This window comes from Salmo salar, chromosome 16 (assembly GCF_965601325.2).
Source record: "Salmo salar chromosome 16, fSalSal1, whole genome shotgun sequence".
Lineage (NCBI taxonomy): Eukaryota > Metazoa > Chordata > Actinopteri > Salmoniformes > Salmonidae > Salmo > Salmo salar.
Genome location: NC_138306.1, coordinates 54,381,838 through 54,409,426, shown reverse-complemented (window position 1 = coordinate 54,409,426; position 27,589 = coordinate 54,381,838). Strand labels below are relative to the sequence as shown.

At 42.7% G+C, this 27,589-nt stretch overlaps 1 protein-coding gene across 1 annotated transcript; it reads left to right on the top strand.

Annotated features, from left to right (window-relative positions):
* Positions 1–346: 346 nt before the first annotated feature.
* alpi.2 (alkaline phosphatase, intestinal, tandem duplicate 2) lies at positions 347–27,318 on the top strand. Its single transcript, XM_014149861.3, has 11 exons — positions 347–513; positions 4,909–5,025; positions 10,555–10,670; positions 11,140–11,314; positions 13,749–13,921; positions 16,709–16,834; positions 17,108–17,177; positions 19,647–19,781; positions 20,522–20,713; positions 24,634–24,750; positions 25,268–27,318. The coding sequence occupies exons 1-11, from the start codon at positions 423–425 to the stop codon at positions 25,555–25,557; spliced, it is 1,602 nt and encodes a 533-aa protein (XP_014005336.2). The 5' UTR covers positions 347–422; the 3' UTR covers positions 25,558–27,318.
* The last annotated feature ends 271 nt before the right edge of the window (positions 27,319–27,589 follow it).

The following is a 27,589-nucleotide window of genomic DNA, read 5'->3' as shown; positions in this document are numbered from 1 at the left end:
TGTCTTGCTTGAGAAACAGACGCCTCACAAGTCCTCAACTGGCAGCTTCATTAAATTGTACCCTCAAAACACCAGTCTCAACGTCAACAGTGAAGAGGCGATTCCGGGATGCTGGCCTTCTAGGCAGAGTTCATCTGTCCAATGTCTGTGTTCTTTCGCCCATCTTAATCTTTTCTTTTTATTGGCCAGTCTGATATATGGCTTTTGCTTTGCAACTCTGCATTTGTGTGTGTGTGTGTGTGTGTGTGTGTGTGTGTGTGTGTGTGTGTGTGTGTGTGTGTGTGTGTGCGCATGTGTGTGACCTCTCACATGGCGAGGATTACACATTTGCCCTTTGAACCCACCACATTCAGGTCATAAATGGGACCACTAACAATGCTTCAACCTTCCTAACTTTGTTCAGATGTCCTAATGTCATTACTATGCACATAGCACACACCATGGCTAGTCAACATACCCTCATTGGATTACTCCTATTTCTATCGGTGGATTGGACTTTATCTGTCATTCCAGGTAAACAACTGTTTTATTTGCTTGGTATATGTTTACCAATTAAGCAATTAATTTATGGTATTCTTACGTTATCTGAAATGAATTGGTTATAAGACTATTCATACATGTTGACAAATGGTGAATTAGAAATATTTTTTAACAAGAGACACCTGTCTTTAGACAGTATCAGCAGTCATTTCAAAAGGTACATAACATCTACTCATCAGGATGATGGACAGACTTATCTTTTTTATTATTTTAGGAGTAACAACTATCATGTGTGACACAAAGTGTGACAGTAAATGATAGGGACTAACATAAATAAACGTAATGAAATATGGCATGTATCACACATCACATATACAGTTGAAGTCTGAAGTTTACATACATCTTAGCCAAATACATTTAAATTCAGTTTTTCACAATTCCTAGCATTTAATCCTAGTAAAAATTCCCTGACTTAGGTCAATTAGGATCACCACTTTATTTTAAGAATATGAAATGTCAGAATAATATTAGAGAGAATGATTTATTTCAGCTTTTATTTATTTCATCACATTCCCAGTGGGTCAGGAGTTTACATATTATTATTAGACCCTGCTGGTCATCTATGAACATTTGAACATCTTGGCCATGTTCTCCCTCCGGCACAGCCAGAAGAGGACTGGCCACCCCTCATAGCCTGGTTCCTCTCTAGGTTTCTTTTCTTCCTAGGTTCTTCCTAGGTTCTGGCCTATCTAGGAAGTTTTTCCTAGCCTCCGTGCTTCTACACCTGCATTGCTTGCTGTTTTGGGTTTTAGGCTGGGTTTCTGTTCAGCACTTTGTGACATCAGCTGATGTAGGAAGGGCTTTATAAAAACGTTTGATTGTATTTGATTGACATACACTCAATTAGTATTTGGTAGCATTGCCTTTAAATTGTTCAACTTGGTTCAAACGTTTCGGGTAGCCTTCCACAAGCTTCCCACAATAAGTTGGGTGAATTTTGCCCATTCCTCCTGACAGAGCTGGTGTAACTGAGTCAGGTTTGTAGGCCTCCTTGCTCGCACACACTTTTTCAGTTCTGCCCACACATTTTCTATAGGATTGAGGTCAGGGCTTTGTGATGGCCACTCCAATACCTTGACTTTGTTGTCCTTAAGCCATTTTGCCACAACTTTGGAAGCATGCTTGGGGTCATTGTCTATTTGGAAGACCCACTTGCGACCAAGCTTTAACTCCCTGACAGATGTCTTGAGATGTTGCTTCAGTATTTCCACATCATTTTTCTTCCTCGTGATGCCATCTATTTCATGAAGTGCACCAGTCCCTCCTGCAGCAAAACACCCCACAACATGATGATGCCACCTCCGTGCTTCACGGTTTGGATGGTGTTCTTCGGCTTGCAAGCGTCCCCCTTTTTCCTCCAAACATAAAGGATGGTCATTATGGCCAAACAGTTCTATTTTTGTTTTATCAGACCAGAGGACATTTCTCCAAAAAGCACGATCTTTGTCCCCGTGTGCAGTTGCAAACCGTAGTCTGGCTTTTTTATGGTGGTTTTGGAGCAGTGGCTTCTTCCTTGCTGAGCGGCCTTTCAGGTTATGTCGATAAAGGACGTGTTTTACTGTGGATATAGATACTTTTTTACCTGTTTGCTCCAGCTACTTCACAAGGTCCTTTGTTGTTGTTCTGGGATTGATTCGCACTTTTCGCACCAAAGTACGTTCATCTCTAGGAGATCTCTAATGCGTCTCCTTCATGAGCGGTATGACGGCTGCGTGGTCCCATGGTGTTTATTATTGCGTACTATTGTTTGTACAGATGAACATGGTACCTTCAGGCATTTGGAAATTGCTCCCAAGGATGACCCAGACTGGTGGAGGTCTACAATTTTGTTTTCTGAGGTCTTGGCTGATTTATTTAGATTTTCCCATGATGTCAAGCAAAGAGGCACTGAGTTTGAAGATAGGCCTTGAAATACATCCACAGATACACCTCCAATTGATTCAAATGATGTCAATTAGCCTATCAGAAGCTTCTAAAGCCATGACATCATTTTCTGGAATTTTCCAAGCTGTTTAAAGGCACAGTCAACTTAGTGTATGTAAACTTCTGACCCACTGGAACTGTGATACAGTGAATTATAAGTGAAATAATCTGTCTGTAAACAATTGTTGGAAAAATGACTTGTGTCATGCACAAAGTAGATGTCCTAACCGACTTGCTAAAACTATAGTTTGTTAACAAGAAATTTGTGGAGTGGTTGAAAAACTAGTTTTAATGACTCCAACCTAAGTTTATGTAAACTTCTGACTTCAACTGTATCTATTTAAGAGAGATATGGCATCTCGCAGTTTTGCTGATGTACCGCGCATAGTATGAAGGTACTTCTTTGAAGAATGCAATACATTTCTACTCTTTCTGTCTTGTAACTGTATGTTAAAGTTGTGTCACTCTGAATTAGCAATGGGGAGCCAATTATATGGAGAGATGCTTTAATGCAAAGCAGCATAAAGTCTAGTGAAAGGTAGCCTACCGGTAAGAGAGGTGAGCCGGAAACCGGTGGTTTGCTGGTTCCAAATCCTAGATGCCATTGCCTGCTGTTGTGCCCTTGAGCAAGGCACTTAACCCCCCACAACAATAGCCCACCCTGCTCCTCTCCAAAAACCTGTTTATCTATGCACAGTACCAGTCAAAAGTTTAGACACACCTATTCACCTACTCAGGGGTTTTCTTTATTTGTACTATTTTCTACAGACATCAAAACTATGAAATAATACATATGGAATTAAGAAGTAACCAAAAAAGTGTTAAATAAATCAAAATATATTTTATATTTGAGATTCTTCAAAGCAGCCACCCGTTGCCTTGATGACAGCTTTGCACACTCTTTGCATTCCCTCATCCAGCTTCACATGGAATGCTTTTCCAACAGAATTTAAGGAGTTCCCACATACGCTGAGCACTTGGCATCTTTTCGTTCACTCTGTGGTCCAACTCATCCAAAACCATCTCAATTGCGTTGAAGTCGGGTGATTGTGGAGGCCAGGTCATCTGATGCAGCACTCCATCACTCTCCTTCTTGGTCAAATAGCCCTTACACAGCTGGGAGGTGTGTTGGGTGATTGTCCTGTTGAAAAACAAATGATAGTCCCACTAAGCGCAAACCAGATGGGATGGTATATCGCTGCAGAATGCTGTGGGAGCCATGCTGGTTAAGTGTTCCTTGAATTCTAAATAAATCACTGACAATGTCAGCAGCAAAGCACCATCACACCTCCTCCTCCATGCTTCACAGTGGGAACCACACATGCTGATATCTACTCTGCCTCTCACAAAGACACGGCAGTTGGAACCAAAAATCTAAAAATTGTACTCATCAGACCAAAAGGACAGATTTTCACCGGTCTAATGTCCATTGCGCGTGTTTCTTGGCCCAAGCAAGTCTCTTCTTCTTATTAGTGTACCTTAGTAGGGGTTTCGTTAAAGCAATTTCACCATGACGGCCTGATTCACGCAGTCTCTAACCAGTTAATGTTGAGATGTGTCTGTTACTTGAACTCTGTGAAGCATTTATTTGGGCTGCAATTTCTGAGGCTGGTAACTCTAATGAACTTATACTCTGCAGCAGAGGTAACTCTGGATCTTCCTTTCCTGTGGCGGTCCTCATGAGAACCAGTTCCATCATAACGCTTGATGGTTTTTGCGACTGCACTTGAAGAAACTTTCAAAGTTCTTGAAATTGACTGACCTTCATGTCTTCAATTAATGATGGATTGTCATTTCTCTTTGCTTATTTGAGCTGTTCTTGCCATAATATGGACTTGGTCATTTAACAAATAGGGCTATCTTCTGTATACCACCCCTACCTTGTCACAACACAACTGATTGGCTCAAACGCATTAAGGAAAGAAATTCCACAAATTAACATAAGACACACATGTTAATTGAAATGCATTCCAGGTGACAACATCATGAAGCTGGTTGAGTGAATACCAAGAGTGTGCAAAGCTGTCATCAAGGCAAAATGTGGCTACTTTGAAGAATCTCAAATATGAAATATATTTAGATTTATTTTTTAAATGTTGGTTACTACATGATTCCATATTTGTTATTTCATAGTTTTGATGTCTTCACTATTATTCTACAATGTAGAAAATAGCAACAACAAAAAATTAAAACCCCTGGAATGATTCGGTGTGTCCAAACTTTTCACTGGTACTACATGTGTCTAAAATTTTGGTTGGACCTTGTAGGCAATTGACCAATAAAGTGATCTTAAACACCAATTATATCTGACCTAAACAGAAATCACAACCATTGGAAACCTCCAACCCTGATATTTCCAGAACCAAAGTCTCTGAGCTATTGGAACTACATGGATTATGTAATGAATAAAAACAAACGTAACAAAATGTTGATGCTCTTCCTTAGAGAATGAGAAGCACCCCAGCTACTGGAACAACAAGGGGAAGCAGGCCCTCCACAAAGCTCTGGATATGAAGCCAAATGTCCGCCGGGCTAAGAACTCCATTCTGTTCCTGGGAGATGGTGAGTGAGATGGGGCTAAGTGTTGGCATGATTTCCACTATAGACAGGACGAAGGGAGGGGGGACATGTCCCCCCCACACTTAAAAATGTGTATATTTATGTGATTTAAAGGGTAACATTTGAATTCATGGAAGCTAGAGCCCAATAAAATAAAACTAGCTTTGAATGGCAAAACATTTTCAGACAGACCTGTTATGTTGTCCCCCCATGTGCAATCAATTTTACACCCTTGGGGCCAGGGATAGGTTATAGAATGGGCAAAATACTTGGAGGGGAATACGCTTTTCTGAATGATGTATGCTGTATGCATGTGTCAAAACACAGGTTCTACCAATACCAGGCCACCACAGACAGTTTTAAAAGGCAATTTGCTTGTAAGACTTGGAAAGGTTACAAACATTCAAAAACACAAGACAACTTATTCCCAAGATGAAGTCCATGCTGCTGCCTGGAGGACAGAGCCGAACAATGAGTGCTACAATGCACAACGCCTCCTATGGACCAGATAAGGGATGGTACATTTCCTGGACTGACTGCGTGTTTCTGAGAGAATGCTCCCGCCAGACCCCTTGCTCTGTTCTTTCCCCCCGACCACTGATCTGTTCTTTCCCGCTGACGCCTGCTACGTTCTTCCCTTCCCCTGACCCCTGCTCTTCTCTTTCCCCCTGACCCCTGCTCTGTTTGACCCCTGCTCTGTTTGACGCCTGAATCCTGCTCTGTTCTTAATTGCTCTGTTCTTAATTGTTCGGCTCTGTCCTCCAGGCAGCAGCATGGTTTAGTTGCAGTTGTTTGGCTCTGTCCTCCAGGCAGCAGCATGGTTTAGTTGCAGTTGTTCGGCTCTGTCCTCCAGGCAGCAGCATGGCTCGGTTGCTGGTGAGGTGAACAGTATATCCACCGCTACCAGTAGATTGTTCATCCAGCAAGGGTCAGGGGGGAGAACAGAGCAGGGGTCAGGGGGGAGAACAGAGCAGGGGTCGGGGTCGAAGAGGGGGGGGCAGAGCAGGGGTCAGGGGGGAGAACAGAGCAGGGGTACGGGGTAAAACTGAGCAGGGGTCAGGGTGAAAGAACAGCAAGGGTCAGGGGGGAAGAACAGCAGGGGTCAGGGGGGAAGAACAACAGGGGTCAGGGGGAAGAACGTAGCAGGGTCGGGGGGACAGAGCAGGGGTTAGGAGCAGAAAAATAGCAAGGGTCAGGGGGGAAAGAACAGAGCAGGGGTCGGTGGTCAAAGAGAGCATGGTTCGGGGGGGAAAGAACAGCAGAGATCAGGGGTCAAACAGATCAGCGGTCAGGGGGGAAAGAATAGAGCAGGGGTCAGGGGTCAAACAGAGCAGGGCTCAGTGGTCAAACAGAGAAGGGGTGAGAGGGTAAAGAACAGAGCAGGATTCAGGCGTCAAACAGAGCAGGGGTCAGAGCAGGGCTCTGTCCTCCAGGAAGCAGCATGGCTTGGTTGCAAATATTTAGTGATATTACCTATGATAGCAGAGCTCCGAGGCGTTTTATAGACATTTGTGTCATTTAGAAGACGCTCTTATCCTGAGAAACTTACAGGAGAATTAGGGTTTAAGTGCCTTGCTCAAGGGCACATCGACAGATTTTTTTACCTAGTCAGCTTGGCCCTTAATCACTAGGCTACCTGCCACCAACTGTGAATATAATGCAGGGGTGTCAAACTCATTCCATGTCGGTTTTTGGTTTTCCATTCAATAAAGAGCTAGACAAACATGTGAGGGAGACCTTAATACATCCATCAAGGGTGGAGCGAAAACCCGCAGACACTTGACACATGATATAATAAGGCACGAGGGGTTGTGGTATATGGCCAATACACCATAGCTAAGGGCTGTTCTTAGAGCAGTAAAAATACATGTTTTGTCATGCCCGTGGTATACAGTCTGATATACCACAGCTGTCAGCCAGTCAGCATTCAGTGCTGGAACCACCCAGTTTATAATGCATTATGAAGCAGTCATTAAAGCATATATTACAAGCAGGATGAGGATGGAAAGGATGAAATTATCTCTGTGTACAAACAATAAACTTAAACGATTGAAATGTAAAACATAGTGAGAGTTAATAATGACCCTTATCATAAATAAATCATAAATAAACAATTTAGCAAAATATAGCAGCTTTCATCTCGTTGAAAACTGACTAACTCAGTTGGTTGGATTGATAGTTCAGCTATTTCATGATGATGATGATCTTATTAATAATATTGTTGGATAACTTTACATCACCTGCTCTTGAATGGCATGTTCATGACATATAGGGCAGATGAGCAACAGGTATGATCAAGTAGGCCAGCGGCATATCAATGTATTATTATTTAAAAATAATAAGAATATTTATTTATGTTTTATTTCACCTTTATTTAACCAGGTAGGCCAGTTGAAAACAAGTTCTCAACTATTAATTCTAGTCAGTCTATCATTGTTTTATGATATCCTGTCTTTTGTTTGATAAACCTAAGGAGTAGCTGGCTGGTACATAATCTAGCAGACAATCTAATCTGGAGCAATTTAGAGAAGCGAGTACAAACTGTACTGGTCCCCCGGTGGGATTTGAACCCACGACCCAGGTGATGAAAGCACCATGCTCTACCAACTGAGCGACACATGACCTTGCATTTGGCCTCACTTGAAGAGTGTTCACTTTAAGGTGAAGGAGAAATCCAATAGCGACATAGCATCCCATTGCACCAGACATGCTCAATCAAGCACCGGTAAAGTATTTGATAGAAAACTAACCCAGATCTGAAAACCAAAAGATTCCCATTTAGTTTCAATCAAAGTAATGAAAAAACCTATAGCTCTCTCTCAAATCACAAGGTTGACATTTTATCAAGTTAAACTCATTGCAGTGAGAACTAATTTAAGGTTGGGACAGGCTTCCCAGCATACTAGCTGTTCCTGGAATCCATGACTTCATTTAACTCTGAATAAGTAGAATAAGGGCTTAGTTACCAACATTTCACACTATCCCTTTAATAGATAACAAGCAGTATGCAGCCACAATATACTGTAAATGTTCACCGAGCTGGATTCAACACCTACATCACCCACATTCAATGTTAGATCTGATAATTTGTAGTCACCCATCAATGTTAGAGTTGATAATCTGTAGTCATCCATCAATGTTAGAGTTGATAATCTGTAGTCACCCATCAATGTTAGAGTTGATAATCTGTAGTCACCCATCAATGTTAGAGCTGATAATCTGTAGTCACCCATCAATATTAGAGTTGATAATCTGTAGTCACCCATCAATGTTAGAGTTGATAATCTGTAGTCACCCATCAATGTTAGAGCTGATAATCTGTAGTCACCCATCAATGTTAGAGTTGATAATCTGTAGTCACCCATCAATGTTAGAGTTGATAATCTGTAGTCATCCATCAATGTTAGAGCTGATATTCTGTAGTCATCCATCAATGTTAGATCTGATAATCTGTAGTCACCCATCAATGTTAGAGCTGATATTCTGTAGTCACCCATCAATGTTAGAGTTGATAATCTGTAGTCATCCATCAATGTTAGAGCTGATATTCTGTAGTCACCCATCAATGTTAGAGCTGATATACTGTAGCTCATTGAACCATGCAATCATTATCAGGTCTTGCGGCAAGGCAGTGGTTGGACTGAAAGTTATAAATTGTATTAGTCATACAGTACCAGTCAAAAGTTTTAGAACACCTACTCATTCAAGGGTTTTTCTTTATTTTTACTATTTTCTACATTGTAGAATAATAGTGAAGACATCAAAACTATGAAATAACACATATGGAATCATATAGTAACCAAAAAGGTGTTAAACAAATAAAAATATATTTTATATTTGAGATGCTTCAAATAGCCACCCTTTGCCTTGATGACAGCTTTGCACACTCTTGGCATTCTCTCAACCAGTTTCACCTGCAATGATTTTCAAACAGTCTTGAAGGAGTTCCCACATATGCTGAGCACTTGTTGGCTGCTTTTCCTTCACTCTGCGGTCTGACTCATCCCAAACCCATCTCAATTTGGTTGAAGTCGGGGGATTGTGGAGGCCAGGTCTTCTGTGACAGCCTGGGCAGCACCATTGAGGGGTTGATTTCTCCATTCTAAAAGAATCCATTTCTTCTTCTACTACTTTAAGTGTATTGGCAGTTCATAAATAATGTGATAAGAGGCGTACTACCACCTACTGGGCTGCAGTAGGTATAAAGCCAAGTTTGGTGATTTACTGTGTGGTGGCTAATTTCTGCATTACCAAATGAGGAGAGTTACAAACTTCATACACCAGTCAGAGTTATACTTAAACTACATCTTTAATAATAAGAGCTTTACAAAAGCACTTTGACTTTCAATGATGTGCTATCTCTAATGAACCATTGAAAGTGACAACAGAAAAGTACAAAGATCTTTTATAGCCAAGATGCACCCCTCTCAAAGTACATGACGAACCACAGATGCATAGAATGGGTCACAAGGTTAAGTTTTGTATGAAAGATATCTATAAAACATAGCAGACAGCAACTGCTGTGTCAACAGTTTTCATTATATAGGCCAGTCCTCCTACTCCAAACTGGAACCGTCTCTCCCTGGTACGGTATAGAACAGAACCATTAGCTCATGTTATCTGGAATGCTCTTTAGGCATTATTACCCAAAGACATCGTAAATCTCCTCTGTCAGTGCTATCTCATAGAGGCCCATCCTCAGTAAGACACACACACATATGTAGACAAAGTTCCATTCTATCCTCTTCCCGTTCTGATATTCTGCATAACACCAGGGACATGTGAAAGACAAGCCTGACCTCGGCCCTCTCTGGGCTCCAAGTGACTGAGCTCCAGCTGAGGGAAGAAGTCAGGCTTCCAACACCAGAGTCCAAAGGGATACATTCTGATTCATCCGCCACAACTGTCACCTGGAGTTATGGAATGTTTGCTCATGAGTATAATTCATTCCTTGGCTGACCTGTTGACTAAGTACCGGTACCCCTTGTATATAGCCTTGTTATTGTTATTTTATAGTGTTACTTTTTTTTTATTTTTTATTTAAACTTTGTAAGTATTTTCTTACCTCTATTTCTTGAACTGCATTGGTGGTTAAGGGCTTGTAAGTAAGCATTTCACAGTCAGGTCTACACCTGTTGTGTTCAGCACATGTGACAAATAACATTTGATTTATCTTCCAACCAGCACAGGGCATTTTTTATTGAACCTTTATCTAAAAAGGGAAGTCAATTAAGAACAAATTCTTATTTACAATGACAGCCTTCTGGGGAAGAGTGCCTTGTTCAGGGGCAAACTACAGATTATTTTCCTTGTCAGCTCAGGGGAATCAATCCAGCAACCTTTTAGTTACTGGCCCAACACTCTAACCACTAGACTACCTGCTGCCCCAGGAGGAGCTGTAAAAACGTTATCTGTCAATTCAGGTGAAGTTGGCTTAAGGTTGTGTGTCTTTCAGGAGAAGCTGTAAAAACGTTATCTGTCAATTCAGGTGAAGTTGTCAAAAGGTTGTGTCCTCCACCAATGTCCATGCAGGTATGGGCATCCCCACAGTGACTGCAGCGAGGATCCTCAAAGGGCAGATGAATGGAGGGAACGGAGAGGAGTTTAGTCTGGCAATGGACACCTTCCCACACTTAGCCCTGTCTAAGGTCTGTCCAGTCTCCTCTCATGAACCCAATATCATTTGAACCTCATCATCATTTTTTTACATTTTGATGTCAGATATTTCAAATATGTATTATGCTCACTACTTTGAACAGGCCTACTGTTGTAAAGATGTGAAGTTAACCCACCTGATGGCCTTTATGATTTCAGGATACTAGTAATAGCATTATACTACTATTATTATGATAGTGTTTATACCGGGGGGGGGTCCATTCCACTGTAATATAATCCATTCAGGAAATAAATTACTAATAATAAAATAATTCTTAATTTCTCAGTTAAATTAATGGAGAACTGATCCCTGGTATAACGGAGACATGTAAATTAAGATGTTTCACTGGTTTGCAACAAATCTGTGTGTGTGTGTGTGTGTGTGTGTGTGTGTGTGTGTGTGTGTGTGTGTGTGTGTGTGTGTGTGTGTGTGTGTGTGTGTGTGTGTATTTGACCCTGAAGACGTACAACGTGGACCAGCAGATGCCCGATAGTGCTGGCACGGCCACGGCCTACCTGTGTGGTGTGAAAGCCAACTATGGAACCCTGGGTCTCAGTGCCTCAGCTCTCCGCTACAACTGCAACAGCACTTTCGGAAACGAGGTGGAATCTGTCCTTCACCGCGCCAAGATGGCAGGTACGGGGGTTAAATGGAAGGTAGGGGGTTAAATAGGGTCCTTGTCTGAATAGTCTACTGCAGGGTTTCCCTAACTCAGTCCTGAGGCCCCCACTGAGCCCCCCCTAGCAATACACACAGGGTTGGGTAGATTACTTTCTAAATGTAATCCATTACAGTTACTAGTTACCTGTCCAAAATTGTAATTAAGTAACGTAATTTTTGGATTAACCCAAACTCGTAATAACGTAATCTGATTACATTCCGTTACTTTTAGATTACTTTCCCCTTAAGAGGCGTTAGAGGAAGACCAAAAATTTATGTTACCAATTGAACGACATCTATTGCAGGATAAATCAACGTTAAAATTTACTCAAATTTGACTTAATGGGTTGGTTATGTAGGCTTCTTCTAACCCATCACTTTCTACTACATATAATAATTTCGACTACATTTTTTTTAAATGGATTTAGCAACTACAGATTGCCCCTTTAAGTCTATCAAAAGTGTGTGAGTTTGATCATGTGCCCATTAGTCATTTGGATATTTATTTTTTATCATCATGAATTAGATTGAGCAATAAAAGCCCCACTTTTATTCCATAGGCTGGGATCCGCACTATGCAGCTGTTGAAAGAGCGCATTTTTCACTGACTGTCCACTGGTTTCAAAAACAATGATTGATAGGCAGTTTAAACTTCTTGAATTAAACCATTATTGGGTTCAAATACACATTTAGATTTGTGAACAGCCATCCACAACAACCACAATCCGTAAGGCGCAAATACCTAAATGAGAGAGCAACAGTGTGATTCACATCAATGCACTATGTAGATATCAATAATAAGTGATATCCGTGTCGCTGTAGACTACACCACAACTATCATCCTTACGTCCAAGCGTTTATTTAAACAGTATAATCCTTGGATGACTACAGCAGTCGCACCATTGGAAGACATCACTTGGACTGTAGCCTACAAAAGCCTATTCCTGCTCTTTCCCCCCGATCCATCAAACACAGTTGTTGTGTCATCATAGTGATCTCTGACTTGTGGTCAGACTCGCTCAGGTGGAACAAACTTAAACTTGCACCTTTTTTCAATGCTGATTTGAATGTGTCAAAGATTTTTTTTCTTGCAAACATCCTTTCTGAATTTAAAAGTCATCCTCAAAGTAATTATCTAGTTTTTCAAAAGTATCTGTAATCTGAGTACAATATTTTTGCTTGTAACGTAACAGATTACAGTTACCAGTTTTTTTGTAATCCCTTACATGTAATCTGCTACTCCCCAACCCTGACTACACAGCGGATTCAAAAAATCAAAGTTTGACGATGAGTTGGTTATTTGAATCAGCTGTGTACAGTAGTGCTAGGTCAAGAATCAAAACGTGCACCCAGGGGGGGCCCCAGGACCTAGTTTGGGAAACCCTGATCTAGTGGAATAGATTCCTCCTTTCGTCTCCTTTTTTTCAGATCTAAAAGGGATTGTACTGGAGATGGACCTTTGGGGAAAATCCATCCAGAGCTTTCATTAAATTAGGGGTCATCAGTGGTCATCTGTGGTCATCAGTGAAAAAAAAGGAAAGGAGACTATTTTTAAGTGTATTGAGACACTACCCGGGACTATTTTTAACCTCTACGGGAGTCGTGTCCCCCACGGGAGCTAACGTGTGCAAATGTGATTAGCATGGATACACGTGTCTTATATGGGCAGAAAGCTTCAATTATTGTTTATCAAACTGCACTGTCCAATTTACAGTAGCTATTACAGTGAAATAATACCATGCTATTGTTTGAGGAGAGTGCACAATTATGAACTTGAAATGTATTAATAAACCAGTTAGGCACATTTGGGCAGACTTGATAAAACATTTTTAACAGTAATGCAATGGTTCATTTGATCAGTCTAAAACTTTGCACATACACTGCTGCCATCTAGTGGCCAAAATCAAAATTGCGCCTAAGCTGCAATATCACATTATGGACTTTCTCTTGCATTTCAAAGATGATATAAAAAAATAAAAACGCATGCTTTTTCTTTGTATTATCTTTTACCAGATCTAATGTGTTATATTCTCCTACATTAATTTCCCATTTCCACAAACTTCAAAGTGTTTCCTTTTAAATGGTATCAAGAATATGCATATCCTTGCTTCAGGTCCTGAGCTACAGGCAGTTTGATTTGGGTATGTTATTTAAGGTGAAAATTGAAAAAAAGGGTCCGATCCGCCACCTGTCAAAGGGGAAATATCACATTGGTATTTTCAGAGTTAGAGTAGTTAGCTAGATATTGAGACGGTTTAGAGACCATAGAAAAACATCAGTAGGTTAGAAAATATAAACGAGTGTTTCTTATTGAACAAGTTGGACATTCCCTCAGTTTCCCTCAGTTTCACTCAGTTTCTCTCCCGTTGGTGCCTTATGAACATGAGCCTATGGTTTTGAATCGTTTCAGGGAAGTCGGTGGGCATCGTCTCCACCGCCCGTGTCCAGCATGCCTCTCCTGGAGCCGCCTACTCCCACACAGCCAACCGAGGCTGGTACGCCGACTCTGACATGAACGCCGCAGACATCGCAGCAGGATGCCGTGATATCGCCTACCAGCTGGTCCACAACACTGACATCAATGTAAGACCCCAGAGGTGGCCATCTTAGATAATAGACAAGATGGCTGACTTTCAAGGATATTGAGCACCATAATGGGTATTATCTTATGTGAATGAAACATTTTGAATGTGCATTGTTTACATTGTAAGACATATCAGTTGAGTCAGTTAACTCATCCAGCAAGATAATTCAAAATAGCATACAACATTACATTTAAAAAAGTAATTCCACACTTTCCAAGCTTTTTTGGAATGTAGCATTTTGAAACATTAAATTAGCCTGCTCTCAAAATGTTTTCCTGGTGGAACCAGCCCGATTGCTGCATTCACCATTCTATTATCCTGGTGGAACCAGCCCAATCACTGCATCCACCATTCTGTTATCCTGGTGGAACCAGCCCAATCGCTGCATCCACCATTCTATTATCCTGGTGGAACCAGCCCAATCGCTGCATCCACCATTCTATTATCCTGGTGGAACCAGCCCAATCACTGCATCCACCATTCGGTTATCCTGGTGGAACCAGCCCAGTCACTGCATCCACCATTCTATTATCCTGGTGGAACCAGCCCAATCACTGCATCCACCATTCTATTATCCTGGTGGAACCAGCCCAATCACTTCATCCACCATTCTGTTATTCTGGTGGAACCAGCCCAATCACTGCATCCACCATTCTGTTATCCTGGTGGAACCAGCCCAATCACTCCATCCACCATTCTGTTATCCTGGTGGAACCAGCCCAATCGCTGCATCCACCATTCTATTATCCTGGTGGAACCAGCCCAATCGCTGCATCCACCATTCTATTATCCTGGTGGAACCAGCCCAATCACTGCATCCACCATTCGGTTATCCTGGTGGAACCAGCCCAGTCACTGCATCCACCATTCTATTATCCTGGTGGAACCAGCCCAATCACTGCATCCACCATTCTATTATCCTGGTGGAACCAGCCCAATCACTTCATCCACCATTCTGTTATTCTGGTGGAACCAGCCCAATCACTGCATCCACCATTCTGTTATCCTGGTGGAACCAGCCCAATCACTCCATCCACCATTCTGTTATTCTGGTGGAACCAGCCCAATCGCTGCATCCCCCATTCTATTTCACTTTACTTATCAGTCTGGGCTTATCCCGCATTCGCGTGCTAGTTGGAACTATGAAACTCAAATTGATAATAAACACTGAGGGGATTGAATAATTGTCGCGGGGTGCCCGGTGGGAGGAGATTTGTGTTTCCCCGTGGGAGGAGTTTGGAGTTACCCCGCCCGGTGGGAGGATTCTGCGGTGCCCCGGTGGGAGGAGTTTGGCGTTTCCCCGGTAGGAGCCGTTTGGAATTGCCCCGGTGGGAGGAGTTTGGTGTTGCCCTGGTGGAAGGAGTTTGGTGTTGCCCTGGTGGAAGGAGTTGGGTGTTGCCCTGGTGGAAGGAGTTTGGTGTTGCCCTGGTGGAAGGAGTTTGGTGTTGCCCTGGTGGAAGGAGTTTGGTGTTACCCTGGTGGAAGGAGTTTGGTGTTGCCCTGGTGGAAGGAGTTTGGTGTTGCCCTGGTGGAAGGAGTTTGGTGTTGCCCTGGTGGAAGGAGTTGGGTGTTGCCCTGGTGGAAGGAGTTTGGTGTTGCCCTGGTGGAAGGAGTTTGGTGTTGCCCTGGTGGAAGGAGTTTGGTGTTGCCCTGGTGGAAGGAGTTTGGTGTTACCCTGGTGGAAGGAGTTTGGTGTTGCCCTGGTGGAAGGAGTTTGGTGTTGCCCTGGTGGAAGGAGTTGGGTGTTGCCCTGGTGGAAGGAGTTTGGTGTTGCCCTGGTGGAAGGAGTTTGGTGTTGCCCTGGTGGAAGGAGTTTGGTGTTACCCTGGTGGAAGGAGTTTGGTGTTGCCCTGGTGGAAGGAGTTTGGTGTTGCCCTGGTGGAAGGAGTTTGGTGTTGCCCTGGTGGAAGGAGTTGGGTGTTGCCCTGGTGGAAGGAGTTTGGTGTTGCCCTGGTGGAAGGAGTTTGGTGTTGCCCTGGTGGAAGGAGTTTGGTGTTGCCCTGGTGGAAGGAGTTTGGTGTTACCCTGGTGGAAGGAGTTTGGTGTTGCCCTGGTGGAAGGAGTTTGGTGTTGCCCTGGTGGAAGGAGTTTGGTGTTGCCCTGGTGGAAGGAGTTTGGTGTTGCCCTGGTGGAAGGATTTTGGTGTTGCCCTGGTGGAAGGAGTTTGGTGTTGCCCTGGTGGAAGGAGTTTTCACCGGAATTGATTTTGGAACTAGGCTGCCTCCCGGGCCTGAGCCAGGTGCCCTGCTCTGGCCGACAACAACGTCGGCTCAAAACTAAAGTGGCATAGGATAAACACATGGAGTAATGAGTAGGATTCTGTGTTCACATGCTAAAGGAATGGCGTTGGATAAACACGCTTTATCTGCCTTTATTTGACTTCCCAGTAACAACTAGTTTGAAAATTCAAACATTTATTTTATGGAAAAGAGATTTCTGAATGATGCATCATGCTGCCTTGTTGACAACATGACCGAACGGCGCGGTTTACTGTTCCATTTGAACAGGGTGCTCCTCCCTCAACACTTTGGTCTGTTCACGTCACGGGCCATAGACCGGTGCACCACGTTTCAGCTTTATCAAACTCCCTCACTGTGCTTTGAATTAAGCCTTCCCCTGATTGGTTGAAAGTAACCCAATTGCTGACAAGTTGATTGTCAGTGAAGTGAGCGATCAGACTGCTTCCACCAGGCTACCAAAATGTATCCCACAGCATGAACATTGATCCATACATGGAAACCAACCAGCATCTACTGTCCATTAACCTCCATGTGTGCTGTGACAGGTCATTCTTGGTGGAGGACGAAAATATATGTTTTCCAAGGAGACACAGGACCCAGAGTACCCATCATACAAAGGCGTCCGTAACGACAAGTTTGACCTCACCGCAGTGTGGCTTAATAACAAACAGGTAAACATGGCTGCAGACACTAAACCTTCACTACAATTGTATCAATGACTCATTCACAGCAATATGGTAATGCTGGGCTGGAGGTGTTATACCAGCTAAGACAACCTTGGCAATTGGTGACCCTTGTGTTATTGGTATCTGTAGGCTGAACTAAAAAAAAAGTCTGAATCTGGACAATAAGTCACAATGAGATCAGACAACTTCCACTTTCCTGCTTATTCATCATTTCTCAACCCTTTTCAATAAACCCTTACCTGTACCTCTGCTTTATAGAATGCAAAGTATGTGTGGAACAAAGATGAATTTGACAAAGTGAATCCTGAAAAAACAGACTATCTGATGGGTAAGAATCTACGTACATCTCGCTCTGCTAGAAAAGAACACTGAGCTTTTAGTAGTCAATAATTATTATTTTAAATGTATATATTTTTTTATTTAGGTGGTAGATCAGCTTATATTAGATTGTAGCTTCCATCAATGTAATTGTCTGCATCACTTCCAATCCCCCATTTTTATTTGCAAATATATATACAGTTGAAGTCGGAAGTTTACATACACCTTAGCCAAATACAATTAAACTCAGTTTTTCACAATTCCTGACATTTAATCCTAGTAAAAATTCCCTGTGTTAGGTCAGTTAGGATCACCACTTTATTTTAAGAATGTGAAATGTCAGAATAATAGTAGAGAGAATGATTTATTTCAGCTTTTATTTCTTTCAACACATTCCCAGTGGGTCAGATGTTTACATACAGTCAATTAGTATTTGGTAGCATTGCGTTTCAATTGTTTAACTTGGGTCAAACATTTCAGGTAGCCTTCCACAAGTTTCCCACAATAAGTTGGGTGAATTTTGGCCCATTCCTCCTGACAGAGCTGGTGTAACTGAGTCAGGTTTGTAGGCCTCCTTGCTCACACACGCTTTTTCAGTTCTGCCCACACATTTTCCATAGGATTGAGGTCAGTGCTTTGTGATGGCCACTCCAATACATTGACTTTGTCTTTAAGCCATTGTGTTACAGCTTTGGAAGTATTCTTGGGGTCATTGTCCATTTGGAAGACACATTTGCGACCAAGCTTTAACTTCCTGACTGATGTCTTGAGATGTTGCTTCAATATATCCACATAATTTTCTTTCCTCATGATGCCATCTATTTTGTGAAGTGCACCAGTCCCTCCTGCAGCAAAGCACCCCTACAACAGGATGCTGCCACCTCCGTGCTTCACGGTTGGGATGGTGTTCTTCGGCTTCCAAGCTTCCCCCTTTTTCCTCCAAACACAACGATGGTCATTATTGCCAAACAGTTCTATTTTTGTTTCATCAGACCAGAGGACATTTCTCCCAAAAAAATTGTTTTACTCTGGATATAGATACTTTTGTACCTGGTTCCTACGACATCTACACAAGGTCCTTTGCTGTTGTTCTGGGATTGACTTGCACTTTTTGCACCAAATCAGAAATCAGCCAAGACCTCAGAAAAAAATTGTAGACCTCCACAAGTCTAGTTCATTCTTGGAAGCAATTTCCAAATACCTGAAAGTACCACGTTCATCTGTACAAACAATAGTACGCAAGTATAAACACCATGGGACCACGCGGCGTCATACCGCTCAGGAAGGAGATCAGTTCTGTCTCCTAGAGATGAATGTACTTTGGTGCAAAAAGTGCAAATCAATCCCAGAACAACAGCAAAGGACCTTGTGAAGATGCTGGAGCAAACAGGTACAAAAGTATCTATATCCACAGTAAAACAAGTCCTATATCCACATAACCTGAAAGGCCGCTCAGCAAGGAAGAACCCACTGCTGCAAAACCGCCATAAAAAAGCCAGACTACGGTTTGCAACTGCACATTGGGACAAAGATCGTACTTTTTGGAGAAATGTCCTCTGGTCTGATGAAACAAAAATAGAACTGTTTGGCCATAATGACCATGTTTGGAAAAGGGGGAGGAAAAAGGGGGAGGCTTGCAAGCTGAAGAACACCATCCCAACCGTGAAGCACGGGGGTGGCAGCATCATGTTGTGGGGGTGCTTTGCTGCAGGAAAGATTGGTGCACTTCACAAAATAGATGGCATCATGAGGAAAGAAAATTATGTGGATATATTGAAGCAACATCTCAAGACATCAGTCAGGAAGTTAAAGCTTGGTCGCAAATGTGTCTTCCAAATGGACAATGACCCCAAGCCTACTTCCGAAGTTGTGGCAAAATGGCTTAAGCACAACAAGGGCAAGGTATTGGAGTGGCCATCACAAGCCCTGACCTCAATCCCATAGAAAATTTGTGGGCAGAACTGAAAAAGCGTGTGTGAGCAAGGAGGCCTACCAACCTGACTCAGTTACACCAGCTCTGTCAGGAGGAATGGGCCAAAATTCATCCAACTTATTGTGGGAAACTTGTGGAAGACTACCCAAAACGTTTGACCCAAGTTAAACAATTGAAAGGCAATGCTACCAAATACTAATTGAGTGTATGTAAAATTCTGACCCACTGGGAATGTGATGAAAGAAATAAAAGCTAAAATAATTTTCTCTACTATTATTCTGACATTTCACATTCTTAAAATAAAGTGGTGATCCTAACTGACCTTAGACAGTGAATTTTTACTGGGATTAAATGTCAGGAATTGTGAAAAAAATGTGTTTAAATGTATTTGGCTAAGGTGTATGTAAACTTCCGACTTCAACTGTTAAAATGCTTTATAGTCAATATTACTGAATGCTTCTATTCTGCATTCTATTCACCCACATCCAATAACAATGAATTGGCCATTTTACCTGGGGATTTTTACCTGTGTTTTTTCTAATCCAGGTCTGTTTGAGCCAAGTGACTGCCGCTATGAGATAGAGCGTGACCATACCATGGACCCTTCCCTCACGGAGATGGTGGACAAAGCCATCAAGATCCTCCGCAGGAACCCCAAAGGATTCTACCTCTTTGTGGAAGATGAGTATTAATACTCCCCTGGATGACCTTGGGCAACAGCATCCCCAAATTATGATGTCCTGTGTAAGAGAACCTAGGCCAGGATAATGAAATTAGGTGGACGTGAGATTTTCAGTGTAAACTAATGCAGTTGACAGTAGTTGGGGAGTGTATTGCATGTGAGTAATTGTCGATGAAATCATGCCTAAACAGGGTACTTAACTCAAGCCCTGTGAATCAATGACTGTCAAGTATGTCATTCCATTTTAGTGCTTACATTTTGTTGACAATTGGTACATAGTGTTCCTTCTTACAGTGACATCATCTCTTCAATATGGAGTACAGTTTTGACAGTGACATCATCTCTCCTAGATGGAGTACAGTTTTGACAGTGACATCATCTCTCCTAGACGGAGTACAGTTTTGACAGTGACATCATCTCTCCTAGACGGAGTACAGTTTTGACAGTGACATCATCTCTCCTAGACGGAGTACAGTTTTGACAGTGACATCATCTCTCCTAGACGGCGTACAGTTTTGACAGTGACATCATCTCTCCTAGACGGAGTACAGTTTTGACAGTGACATCATCTCTCCTAGACGGAGTACAGTTTTGACAGTGACATCATCTCTCCTAGATGGAGTACAGTTTTGACAGCCTATAACATCTATTTAAAGCTGCTGCGAGTGAGGGGACTAATAAAGATATTTAATAAAGATCATATTGTATTAACAATTGCTGGGGGGGTTTTTCACTTCAAGGGGGAGAATTGATCACGGTCACCACGGCAGCGGGGCCAAATTTGCCCTGACGGAGGCGGTGGAGTTTGACAATGCCATCGAGCGGGCGGCAGAACTGACCAGTGAGCTGGACACTCTGTCTGTGGTCACTGCTGACCACTCCCACGTCTTCTCCTTTGGAGGGAACTCCGACAGAGGGAACCCCGTCTTAGGTAGGCTACATCATGAAGTCCATAGGTAGGCCTATGGTTGCAAATCTACCGGTAATTTGCCAAAGTAAACATATTAAACACCAATGGTATTCACTAAGTTGATGGTTTATATTTAGGATATTGTTTTACAGCTTTGTCATAATTTCTTTTATTTTAAAATCATCTTATTTGATTATTTGCCATTGAAAAGTATTCATACCCCTTGACTTTTTCCACATTTTGTTACATTACAGCCTTATTTTTAAATTGATTAAATGAAAAAAATGTCTTCAGCAATCTACACACAATACCCTATAATGACAAAACGAAAACAAGTTTTTAGAAATGTTTGCAAATGTATTAAAAATTAAAAATTATAAATACTTTATTGACATAATTATTCAGACCCTTTGCTAGGAGACTCGAAATTGAGCTCATGTGCATCCTGTTTCCATTGATCATCCTTGAGAAATTTCTACAACTTGATTGGAGTCCACCTGTGGTAAATTAAATTGATTAGACATGACTTGGAAAGGCACAAACATGTCCATATAAGGTCCCATAGTTAACAGTGCAGTTCAGAGCAAAAACCAAGCTATGAGGTCGACTGAATTGTCAGTGGAGCTCTGAGACAGGATTGTGTCAAGTCACAGATCTGGGGAAGGGTACAAAAAAATGTCTGCAGGCTTGAATGTCCTCAAGAACACAGTGGCCTCCATCCTTCTTAAATGGAAGAAGTTTGGAACCACCAAGACTCTTCCTAGAACTGGCCACCCGGCTAAACTGAGCAGAAGGGCTTTGGTCAGGGAGGTGACCAAGAACCCGATGGTCACTCTGACAGAGCTTAAAAGTTCCTCTGTGGAGATGGGAGAACCTTCCAGATGGACACCAATTTCTGCAGCACTCCACCAATCAGGCCTTTATGGTAGCGTGGCCAGACGGAAGCCACTCCTCAGTAAAAGGCACATGACAGCCCACTTGGAGTTTGCCAATGGCACCTAAAGACTCTCAGACCATGAGAAACAAGATTCTCTGATCTGATGAAACCAACATTGAACTCTTTGGCCTGAATGCCAAGCGACATGTCTGAAAGAAGCCTGGCACCAAGCCTACGGTGAAACATGGTGGTGGCAGCATCATGCTGTGCCAAGAGTGTGCAAAGCTTTCATCAAGGCAAAGGTTGGCTACTTTGAAGAATCTCAAATAGAAAAAATATTTTGATTTGTTTAACACTTTTGTTGGTTACTACATGATTCCATATGTGTTATTTCGTAGTTTTGATGTCTTCACTATTATTCTACAATGTAGAAAATAGTAAAAATAAAGAAAAACCCTGGAATGAGTAGGTGTCCAACATTTTGACTGACACTGTTCATAAATGTGATATTATTTTTTACATTTGCAAAAATTTCTAAAAACGTATTTTTGCTTTGTCATCATGGGGTATTGTGTGCAGCTTGACGAGGGGAAAAAGGATTTAATACATTTTAGAATAAGGCTGTAACGTAACAAAATGTGGAAAAAGTCAAGGGGTCTGAATACTTCCCTGTAGCTCAGTTGGTAGAGCATGGTGTTTGCAACGCCAGGGTTGTGGGTTCGATTCCCACGGGGGGGCAGCAAAAAAAATGTATGAAATTGTATGAAATGTATGCATTCACTACTGTAAGTCGCTCTGGATAAGAGCGTCTGCTAAATGACTAAAATGTAAATGTAAATACTTTCTGAATGCACTGTATATTACATGTGATGAGGCCACGCAGGGGCACCCGAGTGGACACTATTATATTTTACAGCTCCCGAGTGGCGCAGGGGTCAAAGGCACTGCATCTTAGTGCTAGAGGCGCCACTACAGACCCTGGTTCGATCCCGGGCTGTATCACAACTGGCCGTGATCGGGAGTCCTATAGTGCAGCGCATAATTGACCCAGCGTCGTCCGGGTTAGGGTTAGGGTTTGGCCGGGGTAGATCGCCATTGTAAAAAAAGATAATTGCAGACACATTTTGATAATCTGAAGTACCCAAAAAAAAGACCACTAGATGTCATGTTATAAAATAAAATTTAAATAAACTTGAAAATGGGATGGAACCTAAATTATTTTCCAATTGTTTCGTTCTGAACTGAACCATTTCTTTTCTGTTCCTTTATACTGCAAAATAAAGTTCTGAACCGGTTTGTACCCCCCCAAACTACCGGCTTATACATATAGTCTACAAAACATTAGGAACATTAGGAACACCTGCTCTTTACATGATATAGACTGATCAGGTGAATCCAGGTGAAAGCTATGATCCCTTATTGATGTCACTTGTTAAATCCACTTCAATCAGTGTAGATGAAGGGGAGGAGACACCTTAAATGGATTTTCAAGCCTTGAGACAATTGAGGCATGGATTGTGTGCCATTCAGAGGGGTAACGTGCTAAACAAAATATTTAAGTGCCTTTGAATGGGTTGTGGTAGTAGGTGTCAGGCACACCGGTTTGAGTGTGAAAAGAACTACAACGCTGCTGGGTTTCACAGTTTTCTGTGTGAATCAAGAATGGTCCACCACCCAAAGGACATCCAGCCAACTTGACACAACTGTGGGAAGCATAGGAGTCAACATGGGCCAGCATCCCTGTGGAACGCTTTCAACACCTTGCAGAGTCCATGCCCTGATGAATTGAAGCTGTTCTGAGGGCAACTCAATATTAGGAAGGTGTTCTTAATGTTTTGTACACTCAGTGGCTAGTTCCTTTGTTCCGTTTTAAACCTCTGAAACCAACTTATTTTAAATTACTTCACCAATCAGTGCTGATAGAGCAGCTTGTTATGGAAAGTGCAAGCTATAGTTGTTTACATGTGCGATGGACAGACAGATTGAAATTTTGCTGGTCAGAAGAGAAAGTGAGCGAGGGTGAGGCTAGGCTTGAAGCGCTGGGCATCTTGTTATGTTATTCATTATCTTTGAATGTCTTTGAACTTCCTAGAGTTTGCTTAACGTTGGACCAGAGCGAGCGAGCGAGCGAGCGAGCTAGCTAGATAACAAGTTTGTGTGTCCAGAGTGGCACCAGAATAAAAACACGTCTTACCTTTTTGTGGTTAATAAATCCAATGTGAAACGTAATAACTATAGTATAATGTAATCCAAAATATCTCCCTAATTTCTGAATCACGCTTGTAACGTCAGTATGCTACAGCCTATGCTTCGGAGGGGGAGGGGCTACAGTAACCTAGGCTTTGGAGGGGGAGGGGCTACAGTAACCTAGGCTTTGGAGGGGGAGGGGCTACAGTAACCTAGGCTTTGGAGGGGGAGGGGCTACAGTAACCTAGGATTCGGAGGGGGAGGGCCTACAGTAACCTAGGCTTCAGCGGGGGAGGGGCAGGTAGCCTAGACACGTGCACACACTGACAAAGATTTTCAGCTGGAAGACAGATACTGGAATAAGTTTCTGAGTGACAGAGTAAGTGGTTTGCATAGGCGCTTTGTTGCGTTTTTTTGTGGGACTGGAAAAAATGCCTAGAAAGTAAAATAACTTTAACCGGTTCCCATACCTTTTAAAATAACGGTTATTTTCTGGAACAGTATGGATCACTTTCGTTCCAGGTTCTGATTTCGCTCTTTTACTGTTTTCGGTTTTGTTCCCGGAACCGGTTCAAACCCCTGCTTGAGAGCTACTAAAATGTTGGTAGTTTACAGGTAAACTTAGGACGTTTCCAGTAATATATGCACTCTTTGCATCCCTAGGTAGGCCACATCATACATGGTCCATCAAATATGGCCAAAAAATGCAGTGTATAGATCAGGCCCCCTATTCCATTTGCTTTAATGGTATTTTTGGGGGCTAAACATAGGGGTTTATATAATTATGTGGTCAAGGGGGCTGTTATGTGTATTTGAGCAAGCTTAGCATTAGACTGACAAAATCTAATGTCATGCTGGTATGCATTGTGTCTTGAAGGTCTGTCCCGTAACTTGGCTGACGATAATAAGCGCTTTACCACCACACTCTATGGAAATGGCCCAGGATACAAGTTAGTCAATGGATCTCGTGCAGATGTGAACGCAACGGAAGCAGGTACGTTTTACTTTTGAGCAATGCATCATAATAAGGAAGTCTAAATTTGACAATGTGTAGAGGAAAATTACAGCAAAATAAGATAATCTTGTCTGATCAAATGGAAAACTGGTGTTGGCAAAAAAATTAGGGGGGGGGGCAGTAAATTTATGAAGAAATTTGCATTTAAAATAAAATGTTAAAAATACAGCCTTTGAAAAAAATATCTTCTACTTTCAGTTTATTGAGAAGTCATTCAAAATATAATTAAAACGTTAGTTTATTTCCCGAATTGACTGTCTTCAATTCAAATTGACCCCTACCCTGACATCAGTTAATGAAGATTAAAATAGTTTCAATGCGTTTATCATGCAGATAATCGTAGGAAATTAACATCAAAATGAAAGCCAATGATTGTATTTGTTTATTAATTATCCTCCCCTCTTTTCAAAACTCCTAAAAGGCCTACAGTTTCCAAATTGCATGACAGTATGTATATTTCCTCTCTCCTAACTCTGGTGCTCCTTCTCACCTCCAGATCACAAAGATTACAAGCAGCAGTCAGCTGTACCTCTGGACTCTGAGACCCACGGCTCAGAGGATGTGGCCATCTTTGCCAAGGGCCCCATGGCCCACCTCTTCCACGGGGTCCAGGAGCAGAGCTACATCGCCCACGTCATGGCCTACACAGCCTGCATTGAGCCCTACACAGACTGCTTCATCCCAGACCTAGAGCCAGAGCCTGGCCACGCAGGAGCCACCAACCCCAGCCTCATAGTGCTGCTGATGGGCGTCATACCTGCCCTCCTTTCCCTCTTCTCTGTCTGATGGGCCTCATACCTGCCCTCCTCTCCCTCTGATGGGCCTCATACCTGCCCTCCTCACCTCTACCTGATGGGCCTCATACCTGCCCTCCTCTCCTCTACCTGATGGGCCTCATACCTGCCCTCCTCTACCTGATGGGCCTCATACCTTCCCTCCTCTCCCTCTGATGGGCCTCATACCTGCCCTCCTCTCCTCTACCTGATGGGCCTCATACCTGCCCTCCTCTCCCTCTGATGGGCCTCATACCTGCCCTCCTCTCCCTCTGATGGGCCTCATACCTGCCCTCCTCTCCCTCTTCTCTGTCTGATGGGCCTCATACCTGCCCCCCTCTACCTGATGGGCCTCATACCTTCCCTCCTCTCCCTCTGATGGGCCTCATACCTGCCCTCCTCTCCACTACCTGATGGGCCTCATACCTGCCCTCCTCTCCTCTACCTGATGGGCCTCATACCTGCCCTCCTCTCTGTCTGATGAGCCTCATACCTGCCCTCCTATCTGTCTGGTGGACCTCATACCTGCCCTCCTCTCCTCTACCTGATGGGTCTCATACCTGCCCTCCACTCCGATGGGCCTCATACCTGTCCTCCACTCCGATGGGCCTCATACCTGCCCTCCACTCCTCTGATGGGCCTCATACCTGTCCTCCTCTCTCTCTGATGGGCCTCATACCTGCCCTCCTCTACCTGATGGGCCTCATACCTGCCCTCCTCTCCCTCCGATGGGCCTCATACCTGCCCTCCACTCCTCTGTCTGATGGGCCTCATACCTGCCCTCCTCACTCCGATGGGCCTCATACCTGCCCTCATCTACCTGATGGGCCTCACACCTGCCCTCCTCCCTCTGATGGGCCTCATACCTGCCCTCCTCTCCTCCCTCTGATGGACCTCATACCTGCCCTCATCTACCTGATGGGCCTCATACCTGCCCTCCTCTCCTCTGTCTGATGGTCCTCATACCTGCCCTGATCTACCTGATGGGCCTCATACCTGCCCTCCTCTCCTCCCTCTGATGGACCTCATACCTGCCCTCATCTACCTGATGGACCTCATATCTGCCCTGATCTACCTGATGGGCCTCATACCTGCCCTCCTCTCCTCTGTCTGATGGTCCTCATACCTCTACCAACTGACCTACACGGGACCAATAGCTACACCTGGATAGCACTTCTGTCCTGCAATATTGATATACCTTATTTGTTGGCATTGCTAATGTTCAATCAAGATATGGGTAATCATGTTCAACCCATGTTTGTTATTAAGGTATGGATAGCTATGTTTGCTATTGAGGTATGGGTAGTTATGTTTGTTATTTAGGAAAGGGAAAGGGGTATGGATAGTAATGTTTGTTATTTAGGAAAGGGAAAGGGGTATGGATAGTAATGTTTGTTATTTAGGAAAGGGAAAGGGGTATGGATAGTAATGTTTGTTATTTAGGAAAGGGGTATGGATAGTAATGTTTGTTATTTAGGAAAGGGAAAGGGGTATGATAGTAATGGCGTTGTGTATTCTGAGCTCATCTACAGTTTATTAACCTCCATAAATATCCAAATGTACTTGCAATTAGTCTAATTCATTTAAAATAAAATGACATTTTTAGTAGGAAACAATTATTCTTTAAGAAGTTAATGCTTGTTAACCATTTTATTGTCAAAGTTAGTAACATGACTATTGGAAGGAAAATATAAACTGATATGGCTTTTGTCAGTAAATCTACTATGAAACGCAATACTGTGGACAATAAATGAAATCCTGTTTTAAAAATTAACATTTTGGAATATAGAATGAAAAGTTTTAAATACATGTAGCCAGGTATTTCTTTAGAGTAGATTATGTGCTGATTGATTATTGAAAAAGGACGGGATGAAACAGGCTTTCCCAAACTCAGTCCTAGGGAACCCAAGTTTATTTATTTTTTGCCATAGCGCTACACAGCTGATTCAAATAATCAACTAATCATCAAGCTTTGATCATTTGAAGCATCTGTGTAGTGTAAGGGCAAAAACCAAAAACCCCTTGAGGTCCCAGGGATCGAGTTT